The 19,342-nt window shown below is 40.5% G+C and overlaps 1 protein-coding gene across 2 annotated transcripts in view; it reads right to left on the bottom strand.

Annotated features, from left to right (window-relative positions):
- Positions 1-18,250, bottom strand: part of PARM1 (prostate androgen-regulated mucin-like protein 1) — a 132,965-nt gene extending 114,715 nt beyond the window's left edge. For both annotated transcript variants that reach the window (XM_032261019.1, XM_032261018.1), the window contains exon 1: positions 17,949-18,250. In XM_032261019.1, coding sequence (XP_032116910.1) covers positions 17,949-17,991 — 43 coding nt within the window. In that variant the 5' untranslated portion in view covers positions 17,992-18,250. The remainder of the gene's footprint in view (positions 1-17,948) is intronic.
- Positions 18,251-19,342: the final 1,092 nt, after the last annotated feature.

Genomic DNA, 19,342 nt, shown 5'->3' with positions numbered 1-19,342 from the left:
GAACACGGAATAGGTAGTTGCAGAGCCAAATAAATGTCCATGTTTACCTAATAAACATTGTAGCTACTAATCAGAAGAAACGGATGTATATGATTATGGCTCTTCGAAATGTAGAATATCTTACTTTTTGTGGGGAAAAAAAGTGAATTTTAGATGCTCCAGAAAATGTACTAATCTATTAAATGTTAATTTTCTTTAAAGAAATTATTTCAAATGCTATTTGTTCTCCTTCTGTTAAAAATTCTAGTTATTTTAGTAAGGAAGGAAGCAGGTAATGAAAGAGGAAAACATATATCTCACTCATAAATATATGTATAGACACATTTTACATATGCACATGCATACATACACACTTTTCATATTGGTGAACAGAAAACCACTATCCTAGAAAATCACACCATTTACATTTTTCAGTGAAAGATTCTTGTAACTTCTTATGTTCCCACATGCAGTAATACTTACACAGAACTGAGAAGAAGATACTTCTTAGAAAGTGGATCATGCCCTCCCTTGCAAGCAAACAAAGGAAAAGTATCATTTCTACATTGCAATGAGCAATGCTAAAAAAGAGCAGGAGGCTACTTCATCTCCTGCAACTTTTTGCTGTCTTTCTATACTTTTCCTGATTTCACTGTAGGCATAATGTTGTAAATGATACAGTGTTGTAAGTGATAGGGTGTTGTAAAGGATAGCATATTGAACATGGCAGAGGAGAAGTGAATGGTATCTTTGAAATTTGTCTCTAACATAGTTTTACCTGCTACTGGCCTTGTCCAAGTCAGAATGCTCTGGAATCACCCAGAGGACTCTGACAGCCGGCAGGCTGGCTGAGTTACGAGAATGGCTGCTATTGTTCAGCACAGCCCATTCTCTATGGGGCTCTGAGGAGGGACATTAAAAGTCTCATCAATTTAGACTGTTGGTTTCAAAGAGTCTGATGGTTTGGAAATGTGTGATGGCATTTCCTGCCTCGATCCTTTCCTCTATTCCTTTTCCTTTTTCCTGATTCTCTTTTTTCCTGCTTGTCACAATGCCTGCAGGGTGCTACTAGTATTTAGTGGTCAGGAACCAGAAATGCCATCTCCATGTATTGAAAAAATATCCCCCTCCAAATGCCTACAATACAGATAGGGAAACACCTGATTTAAACAGTGTCATCAAGAGCAATAAATACACAGATAAATAAGAAAACAAATTTAAAAAATACTTGATGTGATATTAAATAAAAGTGATTTATAATCAATTAAGTTCATAACTTAGTTTATCTATGGGGAGCGGTCTTTCATGAACATGGTTGAGATGTAAAATTAATATAAGTGCTATGGATTGAACCATATCCTCCAAAAAGACAAGCTGAAGCCATAACCCCTAGGATCTGTGAATGTGACCTTGTTTAGAAATAAGCTATTTGCAGATAAGATGAGAGTTAAGATGAGAGTGGGCCCTAATCCAATATGACTGGATGACTGGTGTCCTTATATGAGGGAAGTGTGGACACAGAGTGACTCAGAGGAAAGGGGGCCATGTGAGACAGAGGCAGAGAAAGAAGTGATGCAGCTACAAGCCAAGGAATGCCAGGGGCCATGGGAAGCTAGAAGAAGCAAGGAAGAATCCTTCCCTGAAACTTCAGAGGAGGTACAGCTTTGCCAAAACTTTAATTTCAGGCTTCCAGTTTCCAGAACTGTCAGAGAATACGTTTCTGTTGTTTTAAGCTATCCAAGTTTATGGTAATTTGTTATGGCAGCCTTAGGAAACCCAGACAATAGCTAGTCTATATTTATCGAAAGCTTGGCAAGTTGACATAGTTCAAGGGGGTAGACAGCTCACAGCAGTTTGGGGATAGGATAGTTACTTACTGATAACCTCTGCTTCTGGGTAACTGAGAAGACACATTTCCCTTTCTACCCAGGAGGGCACATTTCCTCCTAAATTCCTCTACTTTTGGTCGATAACCAGGAAAGATTTCTAGAATTCCAAGATCAAAAGAAGAAAAGTATCTTTTTGGTAACATAAAAACCAAAAGAGCAAAACAAAACTCCTTTCCTTGTCACTCTTTTTCTGTTGCAGATGCAGATTATGTTGAAAAGAAAGAAAGAAAGAGGCCAGCCACAGGGAAGTGCCTCTATTTGATGCCACCCTTCATTTCCATAGGGCATGCTTGCCATCTCATGTTTATTGCCTTGCTAGGCTGTGTTCTGATAATATACTTCAAACATGCCAACTCATGTTTATTGCCTTGCCTAGGCTCTGTTCTGACAATAAACAGTGAACTGCAATATTAAAATAAGGAAACTGACCTATACAAAAATATAACTCATGTCCATTTCCTCTAAGTACAAAACCAAATAGATGCATTTTTTTTTTTTTTTTTTTTTTTTTGAGAAAACGTGGTTTTTCTCCTTCCTATGGAAGGCTTTCCTGTGGTTAGTACTGGATAATCATGGATCTTTTAAAAGACAATCCCTACTGCATTCACTTGTCTAGAGTGAAATTTTACTTCATAAGGTTGTTCAGGTAAAGGTGATTGCCCAAATATAACAAACTTGTCTGTAAAGTGATTATAATGGCTTTTGTCTGTATGTTTTGTTTCTGATATGGAGTCTTGCTCTGTTGCCCAGGCTGGAGTGCAGTGGCATGATCTTGGGTCACTGCAGCCTCCGCTTCCTGGGTTCAAGTGATTCTCCTGCCTCAGCCTCATGAGTAGCTGGGATTATACGTGCCTGCCATCATGCCTGGCTAATTTTTTTGTAGTTTTAGAAGAGACAAGGTTTCACTGTGTTGGCCAGTTTGGTCTCAAACTCTTGACCTCGTGATCCACCCACCTCGGCCTCCCAAAGTGCTGGGATTACGGGCATGAGCCACGGCGTTTGGCCTACATTGTAGGCCCTTTAAAAGGGCCTACAATGCCCTTTTAAATTTCATTTGCTCATATGTAATCACAGGAAGCTGGCTAACTGGATGTCCTGGATCCTGTCATCTCATCCGTGCCTCCTCTGTGGCCTTTCAGTGTCCAGTGCATTCACCATGACTCTCACTGTGCAACTCCCGATCTAAGTGGTACTGCAGGTCCCAGGCCACTTCCCTCTGCCCTGTAAGACATATTTGTCTTTTAGGCCACTCACCCAGGGCCTGTGCTTTTCTACACACCAGTGCATGTTAGATAATAACTTTCAGCTACTCCAAGTTAATGTGTTACTTCTCTTAGAGATCATAAAGCTTTAAAATCTTAACTCGCAAGGAGAGGAATGCTGGTGAATGAGCTTGAAAAGACTTTGGAGTTCCTGAAGTCAGGGCACTGAAGTTTACATGAGATTTTTAGTTAAGTTCATTTACTAACTAGCTGTGAGACCTTGGAGTCCACATTTTGAACCTGTTTCTGCAGTTCAATTTGACAGGCATGGAGCACCTGCCATGTATGTGCTCATACTTGGGAGGAAGGGATATTAAGCTAAGACATGATCTCTGTTCTCTATAGGCTGAAAGACTGGTAGGGCTGACATGTGCAGAACATAGGGAGAAATTTGAGCCTGCAAAATGAAGAGACTTTCGGTTGGCAGAGAATGGAGGAGTATAGCATTCTAGAATGAGGAAATGACATAAGCAAAGCCAGAGAGGCCTGAAAGTGTGCAGCAGGTGTTATCTTCTTGGGGAGACTTTCCAAACAAGAATGACTTATCTACTTCTCTGGCCTTTCACATCATGATTAGAGGCATCTCCTTTTTTTCTGTTCCACCTCTAATTCAGAGGCTAAACACTTTGGACTCGTTTTTGCCAGCAATTAGGAGGTCTAGAGAACTCGTTTTAAAACTTCTTATAATGAAAACATTTAATCATCTGCAAAGTAGGAGAGAAGAGTATAATAAATCGCCATGTTCCTTTCACTCAGTTTCAGCAATTATTAACTCACATTCATTTTTCCTATAATTTTCCCGCTCCCATATTATTTTGAAATCCTAAGCATCACAGCATTTCTTCTGTAAATAAAATAGTATATATCTCTAAAAGATAAGGGTTGTTAAAACATAAGGGTTATATTATCATATTGAAAATATTAACAATACCTTAATATCATCATATATCTAGTCAGTGTTCAAATTCATGATTGTCTCATAAATGTCATCATTTATTTTTACAGTTTTGGTTTGATTCAGTATCCAAATAAGTTTCATAATTGTGATAGGCTGCTATGTCTCTTCAGTCTCTTTTTTGTCTAAATTCCTCCTCGCCCTGTCAATCTTTCTCTAGATCTCTTTTTTTTCCTTGCAATTTATTTATTGAAGAAACCTAGTTAGTTTTCCCATAGAGTCTTCTATATTCTGGAGTTTGCTGATTTCATCCCCACAGTGTTATTTAACATCTTCCCCAGTTTTCTGTATCTCCTGTGACTTGATTGTTGGAAGCAGAGGCTTGGTCAGATGTAGTTTTCATTCAGTTTGTCAAGACTGCTTCGTAGGTGATGGTGCGTTCCTCCATTAGGAGATGTAGTACCTGAATGCATCACACTCCATGGTGTTGGCAGCCACTGATGATTAGTACCCAAGCCCACTTGTAGGTATGCAATATGGTGATATTCTATTTCTTCCATGCCTTCTTCATTTGTTGTCTGGAATAATCCTATAGAGACAATTATCCCATCATCTAATATTTGGTCACTCAATGGTACACTTCACAACATAAAGGCAGACTTTGATAAATCAATAAAAAACTTAATTTTTCCTAACCATCTATTATTTCTTCAAAATAGTGTGTTGCTTGTTAGCATTCTCCAATGAAGGTCAATGAAGTTTATTATTGTTTTGCGTTTGGTATTTCTGTGAACTTATGAGTTTAAATGTATTTAATGTGTTTCAATCTATTATAATTATAATCATCATCAATGCTCAGATTGTCCCACCTTTGGCCAGTGGGTGCCTCATTAAGTGGTTTTGAGTCCTTCTGACAGGACCCTAGTATTCTTTGAGAATATGTTTACTGTCTGGTCTAACAAGATATACCAGATTCATCTTATCTATTTCCTAACCAAGACCTGGAATTAGCCACTTCTCCAAGGAGCCTTCATTCTTTTTAGCAGGAATAAAATTTACAAATCATAATGTGAGCACCTATAAGACTATCCTCTTCTTTTGGAAGACAGCAGGCAACCTGGCGTGGCCTAAATGAGTCCCAAGACTGGCAAGAGACTGTGGGAGGAAAAAGGGTGACCATTTGGGAGTTACAGATAAGAGATGATAAGACTCTCAACCAAGGCTATGGGGATGAAGAAGAGAATCAGAGTTGGGAAAAATTCTAGAGACTACATTTATGCAAGAGGATTTAGTAACTGATTTGGTAGTTCAAGGCAATGGGGGCAGAGGTGGGTAAAAAATTAGAGACCTGGGTTCAAAGTCCAGTTCAGTTCTGTTACTTATCTACTGTGTGATCTGTAGCTCGTTACTTGACTTCTGAACCTCAGTGACCTGAACTACAAAATGGGAATAGTACTGCCTACTTTATAGAGTGCTGAGAGGATTAGATGAAGCAGCAGATGAAATGAATGTAGCACAATGTGTGATACATAGTAAAACCAAAAATTAAAAAATGTGACATTCCTAAATATCTAGTTTTATCCGTAATGTGAGGGGTTGGCCTAGATGACCCCTAAAACTTCCAGTCAGCTCTGCTCCAGCCCTCTCCCCAGTCACACCTGTGCTGCTCTCTAATAATGTCATTAGAGTATCAATAATGTATTCTCCAGTGTTTACCTACACCACATTTTATTAATTATTTTATTGAAAAGATTTTATAACATATTTAATGTTGCAAAAAGAAAAATAATTAATGTCGCCCAAAGAAAAATAAATTGTATATTCTTCTGAGGACTGTTTTTGTTTTTTGATAACTATGTTGGCAACTTTCATTTTAGAAGAGCTTAGAATGTTTTAAGAAATTGCTCCCATACATGACAAAGAGAGGAGATCTAAAAAACTAACAAAGTATATTAAATACTGATCAGTTAGGACAGAGTCCCTTAAAATACTATGCAAGACAGTTATCCTGATCAATGATTTGTGCAGCATCTGGTTTTAGAAAATGTAATATTTCTTTAAGTCAATTCCTTCCCAGAATCTTCTCTGACCATTACATCAGTGATGCTGTGTAAATGTTTTTGAGGTTATTTGCTTCTTTAAAATCTTATTTTTGAGGGCTCCTGCAGAATGATTTTTTGAATCAAGATTTTAAAGATCAAAATAGCCATCTAGCAGTCACTATAGCCTCATTAACAGTTGCTAAAGAGGGATTAACAATATTCCTAATATCTCAACTTTTTAAATTGTAAAGGCAGTACAAACTGTTCATTAAAAGTTCAGGCAACGAAAGAGAGACTGAGAGAGAGAAAGTAAAACAGACCCAAAGTTCACTCATCAGATAGCATTGCAACCTTTTAAACCCTTTCTCCCCAGGCATACACAATGTACATTTGATTTTGTAGCTTGCTTTTTCAATGTATTGTGAAATACAAAGTTACAATATATTGTGTTAATATATTGTGTTCATTTTTGCATGTCAGTACTTCATGAACCACTTCATTCTTTTAAGCAGTTGCCTAATACAGTATGAATGTTGAATGTATGCTGGTTTATCTGACCAGCACATTATTGTTATACATTTACATTATTTAAAACTTATTTTTATTAAAAACAGTTCCTAACCCAAACAAGCAAACAAGCAGGACTTTGAATCAGGTCTGGATAGGTGATAGACACATTCTTATCTATTTCTGTGTAATGCAGCTTTGAAAAACCATTATAAAACAAGAGACAGCTGTTTTTTTTTGTTGTTGTTTTTTGTTTTGTTTTTTTTTTTTTTTGACATTAAAATAGTTGTTTTTTTTTTTTAACCAAAATCTTGGCTGTAAATTTCTGAATCTCAAAACCACACTTCCCTCTTTTATGCTATCCCTCCAATCTGAAACTCTATTCTCAGTAATGGAGCCATTTTCACTTCCTGAGCAGCCACACTTGTCTTTGAGATTGGAGGCATTGAAAGCCTGCCTGCTCTTGCTGATGTGCAATTCTTTTCCTTCTGGTGAGAAATTAGGCCCTGCTTTTCATTTCACTTGGAGAACATGGTGACTTCCATGGGAGGAGAGGTAGGGCAATGGTCACCTGTCCTCCAGTGCCACAAGCACAAGACCAGACACAGCTCCCTGTTGGGCCTCTAGGACAGGTCAGAGCTACTCTCTGTGGCCACACCTCTGTTTACAGTCAAGGTTGCTGAAGTCAAGATGGCTCAGAGTCTGCCCTGCTCAAGAATGGACAAATGGACATCATGGAACCAGCAAGGCAAATATTTTAAATAAACACAAAGTGTCATCCTCTGGTTTGTTGATAGGTTGCTCTTCAAGTTGATATAATCTTAAATTTTACCATTATTCCTAAGGCTGTAAGGCATGTGTCTTATTTTTGAAGCTCATATTCTATTTGCCAGCCAAGAAATAATTAAACATTCTTATTTTGAGTAAGCCAGTATGTACCATGAGGATCTGTTTCATGATGAAGCTGGGGGATACGCCAACCTTAGGGACTTTAACACCAGCCACATCAAGGAGTGTCAGCAGTGCCGGGGAGCTAACAAGTGCATCCTTCTCTCACCTCACCTATGGCACAGGTTTTATTTGAAGCAAGATTTCTGCATCCCTTCTATCCATTGCTTAGTCTAAAACACAATTTATATTTCAGAATAACCAAAGAAGGTAGTACAGGGTCTCTTAGGTCAAGAAAACTCCCATTCTATTCTTAAGTTTATTAGTGACTAACTTATACCTTTAGCACTCATCATCTTAATTTACTTAAATTTCTCAGACTTAACTGGGTAGCTACCAATCGTGCTTCCCTTAGACTCAAATAACTTTTCATAACCAGGCTATTTTTAGTTATTTGGAATTCTCAACAATGCTTCAATAGTGGAGGTATCTTTATCTTTCCTAGCGGAGCTTAAAGGTAACATTTTCTTAATTGTCCAGGGAGTTTATAAAGTTTCAGCTATTTTTAATGATGCCTATGGCACCAAATAAAGCTTACATTTTAAGAAGAAGAATTTGTGTGTGTGTATAGCTCAAAAATAGCTGATTTTCAAAGTTTAGCTTCTGTAATCTTCAATGAAGACTAAAAGCCTGACTCATTTTTTTTAAAGCTTTTTGGAAGCACTAGACATAAGCACCTGATAGTAAGCAAGTTTGCCAATGTCTCATTTTTGGGTTATTTAAGGCAAAATTTGAATTAAGTCTTCATTTTTCCAGTCCTCAGAAATGTATTTTAATCATCCAATTCAACAAATAGATTTTTAGTACCCTCATGTGCCACACAGTATTCTAACACAGTGGGATACGACAGCAAACAGGAGGGACAACATCTCTCTCCTCCTAGAGCTATGTTTTAGTGAGGGGTAAGGACAGATAGAGGGAGATAGACTTTAAAGAAAAAGTAGGGGCAAGAGTCAGATAAGGGGCACTGGGAATATGGTGTTGGCAAGTGGAACAGACTACAGTTTTAAGAGGTCGGTCAGGGTAAGTCTCTTTAAGAAGGTGACAGTTGACAAAAGTTTTAAGAAGTGAGGGAATTACTCATGTGGATATCTGGAGAAACTACATGCCAGACAGAGGACTTAGCCACTATGTGCTACGAGGTAGCCCTGTAGCTGGTGCAGATTGAGCAAAGGAGAGTGTAGAAGATCAGAATCAAGAACCAATGAGAGCCCCGCTCGTGGAGGTCTTGATGGTCACCCCAAGGATTTTGGATTTTACTCTAAGAACAATGGGGAGCCATTACAGGGCTCTGAACAAAGCACTGACTGATACAGTTCCAATGAATTCACTGTTGCTATGCTATGTAGAAAACAGACCTGAGGAGGGGAGGGGTGAAAGCAAGTAGATCTGAGAGGAGGCCACTGCAGTGCTCTCAGAGAAAGACAGTAGTGGTTTGGAACAGAGTGGAAGCAACTGAGGTGGCAAAAAGTGGTTGGATTCTGTACATATTTTAAAAGCAGAGCCAACAGATGTTCTTGAAGGTTGGAATGAGGGGCATTGGGAGAAAAAGAGGACTCGAGGATGACTCATGATTTGCCGTCTGAGCAACTAGAAAGTTGGCATTTCTGTTCATTGATCTGGGGAAGGCTTCAGGTGAGGCCCCTTAGGGGAAGACAGTCTAGGAGCTCAGTTTGGACATGTTGAGTTTGAGATGATTATTAGATATTCAGCTACTGATATTCTTTTGACTAAGTCAAAATTTATTATCCTCAAAGAATGTAAATTCCCTGATGGTAGAGTTTTGTCTTTGTTCATTATTGTATATCCAGAACCTTGGACAGTGTTTAGCACATGTAGATTCTCAATTAAAAAACTGAATGAAAATTTATAAAGCACACACTATGTTTCTTGCTCTGTTCTACATGCTGGGGATACATCAGTGGAAAAAAAAAACACACCAACATTTCTCTTCTCATGTACCTTACAATCTAGTAGTGGGAGACAGAGAAAGCAAATGAAATGCAATAAAATAAATCCTTTGCCTCTTGGTATACATACTTGATAGAGACTGGTTGCATGTCTGCTCACATGGCACTCTATGTATATGGTCATAACCCTACAAGAAAGAAGATGGAGAGCTCACAGTTGTTGTTCCCTGCTGGCCTGTCTTACTCCAAAGCCTCTGTTACCACACCATGTTGCTTCTCATGTAAAATAACACAAATCCCTTCATCACATGATAAATATCAGGGCTATGTTTCTCTTCCTATGAGCATCTAAAAAAGAGTCTTCTCATAATCAGATTGTTTTTGAAGAGCAGTTCTAGGAAGGCTGCCTGGAAGTAAGCAACCTCAGACCACTTTGCCCTCCTTAACTGAGCCAAATCATGTAGCTGCTTTCATCTTTATATCACAGGGCATTTTCTTATTCTTCACTCCCTTTCATGATGTCGAAGTTACCTTCATTACCCACCATAAAGTCTACCACAGCATTTCACCTGAAAGGCTCACTTTGTAACTTTTCACAGAACTAAAGAGGCATACTAAAACAAATATTATATTCATATAAATTTGAGGAGGTATACCTTATCTCTCTAAAAATAAAATGTAATGAATTTTTCATTTCTAGCAGCAGCATCTAATGTTGATTTGAGCCTTAGTACTCCAAAATAATTTTCATCATCTTCCTCCTCTGATTCAGCCATTTGACATTTGAGGAAGCATTATGCCCTCAGCTTCTCCTATGTGATCTGTGTAGAAATTCTGAAACAGCCACTGCCCCTTCCTATTGTCCATTTCTTACCACGTTTCTGCATGTAATTTGTTATTATACTTCCTGCCCCCATCAAAATTTCCTAACATGTAAGTGATGAATATTTTTTCTTCTGCTCTGACATATCTGAACAGTTCTCCTTTGACTATCTGGGCTCTTCTCCTGAATGTCATTATCATCAACATTGTAATTTTTAAGATAAAACATCCAGGGTTCCCCACTAGTTGAATGTGATATATGTTTTGATGTTCCCTATCAGGCAGCAATGTTCATTAATAGCAAAAGTTCCCATAATCAGTAGAGAGTGTGATCTACCAATAACTTGGGTCTTTTCAAGGCCAAGAAAGACATCTTCAATCCACCATATTTTCTTTAGGATCCTCTGATGAACAAGTGGCAGCGAGGTCACCTCATGTTGTAATTCTGAGCTATACTGAAATCCTCTCCTAATATGACACATTACATTAACTCAGTAGAATTTCTGGGATCTTAAACATCTCCCTAAAAGCATATAGACAGTGCACTGTAACTAACATACTAAATACAGAACCCTTTAATCTTTACAATAATTGTTACTGTTCTTCCTGAAGAATCCAATTACAGTACAAAGCAAGAGTACTCTAGTATGGCGTGTTTAACAATCAAATAACGTTCCACACCAGTTGGTTATGGCATCTATTTGCTGTCTATCTATGGGATCATGCTATGGTTTCAATATTTGCATTCTGAAAAAATTCATATGTTGAAATCCTAATCTCCAAGGTAAAGATGGTATTAGGAGGTGAGGCCTTGAGGAAGTGATTAGATCATGGGATAGTATCTTATAAAGGAAGTCCCAGAGGGCTGCCTTGCCCCTTCTACCACTTGAGGACACAACTAGAAGGCTGTCTGTGAACCAGAAAGACAGCCCTTTCCAGACACAGAACCTGTAGATGCCCTGATCTTGGACTTCCCAGTCTCTACAACTGTGAGAAACAAATGTTTATAAGCCACCCTGATTATGGTGTTGTTATAGCAGCCTGGAGGAACTAAGACAGATCACAAAAGCTTTTCCAACAAAACTAAAACCATGTCATAAAGGATAGACAGTACCAATAACTATCCATTACGGATACAATAGCGGGTGACTAAACTCTGTTTATAATGAAGTTATGCTTGTGTACTTCCAAAGCTGGTAAATATATCACGATGTAAAAGGTAACGTGTATTTTGTTAACTCCATATCAGAAAATATGTTCTAACCTTTGGGAAGTCTGAATGGTAGCTCCAAGTTTATAACCATGTCCAAAACAACAACAAAACAAACAAACAAAACCTTCTCTCATCTAAGTCCTTTCATGTTCAACACCTGCAGTAAAGTTCCCAGGTCCTTATTTCCTTGTTCATTGAAAAGATAATCAAATGTTGAAATTTGGAATGTAAGGGGAAGATATTATCATCAAAGGTGTGTTGCACCACCCACTTTATTTTGTATTGAATAGACATGTTTTCTAAATATCACACCTGGTTATTTCTCATAATTTTTTTTCACTTAAGAGTTAAGTATTCATAGATTTTTACTTTAGGTATAAAAGGTACAAATATCTACCACAGTTCAATTGATCAGAGGAATTTTTTTAAAACATCTGTCTTAAGATTCTATCTAATATGTTGCTTCAGGCTGAATATAGCCACAGCTTCCAAGTGATACCAATAGACTTATCCAACAGGGATTATGTAAACCTTATATAATTAATATTTGTGAGATTTCTTAAGATCCTGGCACAAAAAACAGCACTGAAATTCAAAGCTTTCAGTTTTAATCATAACTTTCTTTTTAAATTAGATGCCAGCTAGAGTCTGAAAGGCTTTGAGTCCCAGCCCCTATAGCAAGATCATTGCTACTACTGAAAATATACTTTTTAAAATATATGTAAAGGAAGAGTCAAAAGGGGTTAAAATTATTTAGGGAGACTATATCAATTGTTCAGAAATACACAGTTAATGGATATATAATTAGAATCAAAATATCTCATCCGTGTGAGTGCTACCTCTAAATCCTAATCCATATAGTTGCTAACCTAGAGAGCTGCTTTTAAATCTCCATGTCTTCCCATGAACAGATTATTTCTAATGAAATGGTGCAGGATAACTAAAGCCCCATGAAGAAGGCTTCAAAATAAAGCTAATCCTGTATAAAAGTCATTGCATAAGTGAACTGCAGATAAAAGGCCAAAAGTATGGTTGGCAGTTCAAAAACAAGACAATCAGTTGAATTTGAATTTAAGATAAACAACAAAGAAAGACTTGGTCTAAGTATGTCCCAAATATTACATGGAATATAGTTAGAATTCACTATTTTACATTCAAATTTGATTGGACAACCTGTGTTTTTATTTGCTAAATTTGGCAATACTAGCCAAAGGAAAATTAAGACTATTTTCAATTGACATTGTACCATCCTGTAACAATGAAAAACACAGATGAGAAGAATTATATAATTGTCTGTAACATTTTAATCATTTCTATTACTTACAAAATGGCAAAGTTCCCAATATTTATAAGCCATGTTAAAACAGGTGAAAAAAAAATGCCTATGCTGGAGTAAAGGATTATGAGGAATATTTAAAGATCCACACATCAGAAAATACGTTACATCAACCCTGTCATTTAAATAATTTTAAGCTGTAGCTAAAAAAAGAAATGTCATGAACTATATACACAAACCAGTCTTACTGAATAGTTGCCCAGCTTCCACATTAACTAGATGATAACATAGTAGCTCCGTATTTCTAAGTAAAAAGAAAACATCAGATAAAGCAGACACTATCTGTCCACCTCTTCTTAGAATTACCACTGTCTTCTACATAAAAAATCAATTTTTCCAAGAAACTGCTTCATTTGATATATTATGAACAAGACAAGTTTAATTTCTAAACTAATATGCCCAATTTTAGTGATAGATACTTCCAAAGGGAAGCGAACTGTTATAACTGCTATTGTAGGATTCCTTCATTTAGGTTTAAGACAATCAAATTCCTTTTGAAAACACTTAAAAACTGTTACTGTCCTTTGTTTCTGGTGGGGTGCTATAATCCCCTCAGGTAAGTTATCGCTTAAGAAAGTCTACTTAAACAGTATAATATTTGGCCAATATTTTTCTCATAAAAACACAAGCACAATTAGACTGGGGTCAAATGCTGAAGTTAAATTAGAGAGTGGCAGTTATTTTATGATTGCCATTGTTTTGGAGCATTCAGACAAAATGACCTGTTTTTTCTTAAGTTGTTAATCTGAAGTATCTCAAGTTTGTAGCTCTGGGGACCTAACCTTTAAGATTTAGCTGAGTTGGGTTTTTGAAACACACCAGTTTGCAAACGTTTCTATGGAAGAAATAAAGTCCTTGGTGAGACTTTACATCTATTTGTGGCTGAGCATTTTTTGGACTCTTGTGTTAAATCTGAGTTGGCACAGTATTAACCTTTTCAAATTAGGCATTTAGTAGGCTCAGCTGAATATTTTCTTAATTTGCACATTGGTTTGCTGGAACAGCTGGCACTGCACTGGAATATTAGTTGAGATCTTTGCTTTACATAGTCTAAGTGCAAACATATAAACTCTGCCTTTGGAGAGGATGACCTAATTAGTGCAGAATACAGTACACTTCATTAATAAGAATAATAGCAGTAACAACACCTAACACTTATTGAGCATTTGCTATGTTTCCAGCACTGTATACCTATAGGTATATGCAGCTATTGAACACTTTCAATCACTCCAATTTTTTATTCACTAAATTTTGTAGATAAGAAAATACAGAGGGTTAAAGTACTTGCCCTCAATCACACAATTAGTAAGTAGTAAAGCTTAGATTTGTACCTAGGCAACTTAGCTGCAAAATCTACACAGTTACTGTTTGAAACACTGCCTCTGTGAATGCCTCTGATAACAACAAAGAGGGTCCATCTACCTTCTCAGGTCACTTTTCATGTGAAGGAAATGTCACATCTTTGACTGTGACCACAGATTTCAGGGGAATAAGAGTTTCTCAGGCTAAGAAACGTCAGTGACTCTTCACAACCACCCCCAACAAATCATAATCAGTCTTCCTGTTCCTTTAAATGTGTACACGATTTTGTTTATTTTAATATATGTGTGATAAGGCTACTGAGCTGACATATATCAAGTACAGAGCCATAAATGTGGAGGTTGAAGTAAGTCTTCCTTCAAGGATAGGGACATTCTAGATGTTAGTTACCTGAAGAAGAGGCTTCTACCAGATTAAGAACACAAAGAAGATCCCTAGCTGGCTGGCAGACTAGGAATCTAGCTGTCTGGTAATCTAGGTCTTGATCACCAAGGGATCAATACGTCTGCACAGAGTGCCTGGTAATGGGTGGAAGGTACTTTTCCTGAGAGAAGACAGGGGCAGACAGAGCAGGCCTAGGGCAGAAGAAATAGGGCCATGAAGTTAGTGCCTCTCTTACCTAGTCTTTCCTTTTTGTTCTTCTTGAGTATTCAAAACATGCCTTTGAAAGTTCTAATATATCTCATACTTCACTGAAGGAGTTTTTAAATAAATGGGGCTGTAAAAAAACCTGAGTGCAACAACCATGGTGGCAAGAACAAGGAAGAGAATCCAGAGTAGAGCAGGAGAGGGATAAAGGAGGAAGCCACCATTCTCTTTCCCTTTTGGTTTTGGGGACTAAACGCCGGAGGTTCTGGTTTGTATTTTAATGTGGAATCAGTACCCCAATGTGCCTTATACTGACATAAGAAGTGTTTGGAAATGATTTGTAGAATAGACATGCTAGTTTCCTAGCTTAATGAACTTTGAGAGAACTGAAGACAATCTAAGGTTTCTCTCTCCTTTTAGAAATAGAACTGAGGCTGGGCATAGTGGCTCACATCTATAATTCTAGCACTTCCGGAGGCCATGGTGGAAGCATCACTTAAGTTCAGGAGTTCAAGACCAACTGGGCAACACAGGGAGACCCTCCCCCATATCTACAAAAAATAAAAATTAAAAGAATTAGCTGTATGGTGGTGTAAACCTGTAGTCCCTACCTCAGCTACTCAGAAGCTTGAGGTAAGAGGATGGGGAGGCCAAAGTTGCAGTAGAGACAGAACCGCTCCATTGTACTCCAGTCTGGGCGACAGAGCTAGACCCTTTCTCTAAAACTACATAAATATGTTTATATATACCGAGTGAATAAATGTAGAGATCTACCCTTGCTGGCTTGTTGACAATGCATGCATATTTTCAAGTGTTCATTGTATGTGCTGGAGGAAATTCTATGTATATTTTGAGATTTGTTGAGCCAAAAAATAGGCCCCTACCTAACGCTGTTCCTGGCTGAAGAAATTATCACCTTAAGAATTTTACAGAAATATTTTTGAAGCCTCTAAGACTAAAAGAGGAAAAAGAGAAGGAAACAGAAAAGGAACAAGGCCTGGTGAAACTAACTAGAGATTTGCTAGGGGAGTTCTGGGATAAGCCCCCAAAACAGGTGTGCCACTTTCACTTTAAGGGCCCACATCCCTTTCTTCTTTGCCAACACGTCTATTTTTTCTTTATAAACGATATTTTACATTCTGAAAACACCTTAAAATTAAGGTACAAACAATCTCATGAGGTATTTATGCCAATTTTCATATTTTTTTCGAACAATATATTGCCAAGTAGCTCTAACAACAAATTGACGCCTTAAAGGGATTCCTTCAGAGGTACGAAGTTCAGTGGGATTGCAGTATCCATTAGCTTCATCACTGTCAGCTTGGGATATGCACATGGAAATGTAACTAGGGAAATGAGGCACTATGTCTTCCTGAGTCTCGAGCCTCAGAGCTGGAAGGCTGTGACAATCTGGGCTCTGATCCCAATTAGTGCGTGGGGGTAGGGGTGGTGCTCAGCCTGTCCCTGGCCCACCAGTCTCCTCACTCTGAAGGTGGGTCAAAGGTGATATTCCTCCTGGAATAGCAAAGCTAAACTGTAACAGAGGGGAAAAAAAAAAAAAAAAAAAAAAAAAAGCTTCTTGGGTTGGTGGGGTGGGGGCGGAATGGAAAGCTACAATACACTGCTTGTTAGGGTTAATCCCGGTTTTGACAATTGCCAGAGCTGTTCAAAAAAGGAAATGATTAAATAAATAAGCCACTATATCAAATTAGCAAACGAACCCTCTACTGACTCGCTCAAGGGTTTCGGGACCTCAAGAAAATATTTTTGAGTGAGGAGAAAGTAAAGGTACCTTCCATGTCATTACGTAAGCATCTCCTGCTTTGAGGATTACGGGAATTACCACGCGCGGCCAGCTGGGAGCTCCGCTGCCTATTACACCTGCCGGACCCAGGCTCTCTCAGCCCGGCCCGAGGCTTCTCAGCCCGGCCCGAGGCTCCGCAGCCAAAGCTGCCTGCGAGTATTCGGGAACCGTCCGCGGACGCGTCTCCGAGATACCACAGCCAAAGAGGTTTTCTCAGACGGACGTTCAGCAAGTAGAGAAAATACTACGCTATAATTTCAAGTTGGAAAACTTTTCTTTATAACTGGATTACCCATTGTGAGCTGCCAGGAAACGGCTAGCTTCTTTTCAAGGGATCGCGACGACTCGTGTCCACAACTGCAGGACGGCGACGAACTCAAAGGGAGGAAATACAGACTACGGCATGAGTAGAATCTTGCGCTATGTGACTTTGGGTCACACTTAACTGAAAATGCCAGTGGCCGCGCAGTCGGGCTACTTTTTTCCACCAGCGCCTTATCCACAGCCAGTTGTCCCTTTTCGGGCGACATTTTCTGGAAAAAATGGGTACCCGAACTCCAGATCCAAAGCGTCTTTCTGAATCTCTCCCCGGTCCCCTCCAAGCCGAGCTCAGTCGTCCGGCTCCCCTCTTCCCCATCCCCGCTGCCAGAGGTCGCCGCCGTCTGTGGTCCCGAAACCCGAGAATGGCTGGTAGGAGGCCTCTCAGAGGTGATGAGGGGCAGGGGGTGGGGAGGGAGGATGCTAATTTAGCCAAGTTAATAGTTTTTTCCAGGGGACACGTTTTGGGGGAGATCTGGGGCAGAAGGTAGCTTCGCAACCCCCCAGTGATGATCGCGAGGCTGACCGAGGCCGGGCCACTGCTGTTAGTGTCACATCATTCTAAGCGTTACTAGGAAGGGACGCCGGAGATCAGAGACAGCCAAGACTCGAGAAGGTAAACCAGCCCCGCCAGGCGCGCAGCCGCTGCTGAAGCCTTCCCAGACGCGAACCTCCCACCCCCACTTCCCCGGCTTTTTCATCCCTTCCAGGGTCGAACCGCCACAAGAAGTCTGGTCCCAGAGTCTAGCAGAGTGCTCTCCGAAAACCTGGTGACGAAGGAGAAGACTTGAGGCTCAGTCCGGGTAGCCTACCCTGGATTCGAACGCGCATCTCAGCCAGACACCTGTTCCACAAAGCTGGAGTTTGTGCTGGCGCGCGCTGCGGCAGGAAGGACCCCATCGTCCTCTCCCTCGGTACGGTTCAGAACCGTCAAAGGCGCACATCACCCCAAATCTAAGTGCGCACACACCTGCGCACGCACCCGGAGGCTCGCACCACTCGTGGCGCCGGCGCGCGACAACTCACTCCCGGGTCTCCCACCTTCAGCCCCGACCCCGCGCTCGCCACTGGGGCCCACCCGCAACCTGCCCTTCCGGGAGGACGGCGCCAAGTACCTGCCGTTAAGATGCAAAGAACGAAGAGAGTCTTGCAGACCATGGTAGCCTGCTGTTTGGTGCCTGGCCCGGAGCGGGCGGCAAGGAGTTTGCGGACAGAGCGCACTGGGAGCCGGTAGCGACTCCTCCACTGGGTGGGCTGTGGTGGGAGCCGGGAGGCGCGGATAGCTCCGGTGGCAGGCGCGAGGCAGACGAGGCGAACGCCGCGCAGCTCCGTCAGCTGCGTGCCCTCCGGTACTCGGCGCGCTTCTGCTCCATCCCAGCAGCGCGAGCCCTGGGCCGCCTCCGCCGCCGCCGCGCCCGCCGCTGCCAAACCCCTCCCACCCGAGCCCCGCTGCGAAGACAGGGCCTCCCCCTGGCCTTCCTTCTCCCAGCCCTCAGGTCCCGAGAGCCCCGGCCCAGAGCGGCCTCTGCTGGACAGTAAGGACGCCAGACCCGGGCTTCCACTGCGTTCAGCAAACGTTTGCAGCGTTTCGCACTGTGCTGGGAACTGGGATGCCAAGAAGTGTGAGCACATCTCTGCCCTGAGGAATCTAGCTCAGCTTTTCTTACATGAGCTTACAGCCTTTAAAGAGGTCGCTTTATACCATTTTAGGTGTTCCCTCGGAGAACCAGCGCATTTTCTAAGAATGAGAACCTTCATTTGTTCAAACACTTCTGCCTGTACATTAAACCCTCATCCCTGTTCACCCCTACTGTCCTTCCTGGGGCCTGAACCAGGATGTATGCCGCTGTATTCAGTTTCTTATTAGAAGAAAATGGTAATGTCAGGAAACTGATGGTGGGTTAACTGAGCCAGACACCCTCCTGGGCGTCGTTTCATGAATCCTTCTTAGAGTTATTATTGTTCTATTTTACAGGTGAGTAAACGAAGGCACAGAGAAGACAATGTTCTCAAGGTCGCATAACTGGTAAGAATAGTTTGTGCACTAGGCCCTTAATAACAAAGGCTGACATTTCCTGAGTGATTGCTATGTGCTAGGCACTGGACAATGTGCTGTTCAGGAATCAACCAAGTCATTTAGGCTTCACAACAGTCCATGGAGATTATATCCTCGTTTTCAGGGAGGAAGTGGAAGCACAGAGAAGTTTAACTTGCTCAAGTTCACACAACTCACAAGTGATAAGATGCCTGCTTAGGCACCCCGCTCAGCCTCTGTACTCCCTCTCCAGAGTCCAAAGCTTCTTCAAAGCCTACAGATCAGAAGTGACCTTTCACTCAATTCCCTCCTTGCTCCTGCTATGCTTTAGACTTGCTTAGTTCTCACACTTCAATCAAAGCAGATGTCAGGTTCTCTCCCAATTCTGATATTAATGAGGCTGATGGTCCCCTAGTCACTAGAGCTAGGGCACTGCAGGAGTTAACAAGCCTTTGTAAAGAAATGATTTGCTTG

Source organism: Sapajus apella, unplaced genomic scaffold, assembly GCF_009761245.1.
Source record: "Sapajus apella isolate SASKATOON/1434 unplaced genomic scaffold, GSC_monkey_1.0 scaffold121, whole genome shotgun sequence".
NCBI classification, from domain to species: domain Eukaryota; kingdom Metazoa; phylum Chordata; class Mammalia; order Primates; family Cebidae; genus Sapajus; species Sapajus apella.
The sequence above is the reverse complement of the archived record's forward strand: the minus strand, read 5'-3'. Positions and strand labels throughout refer to the sequence as shown.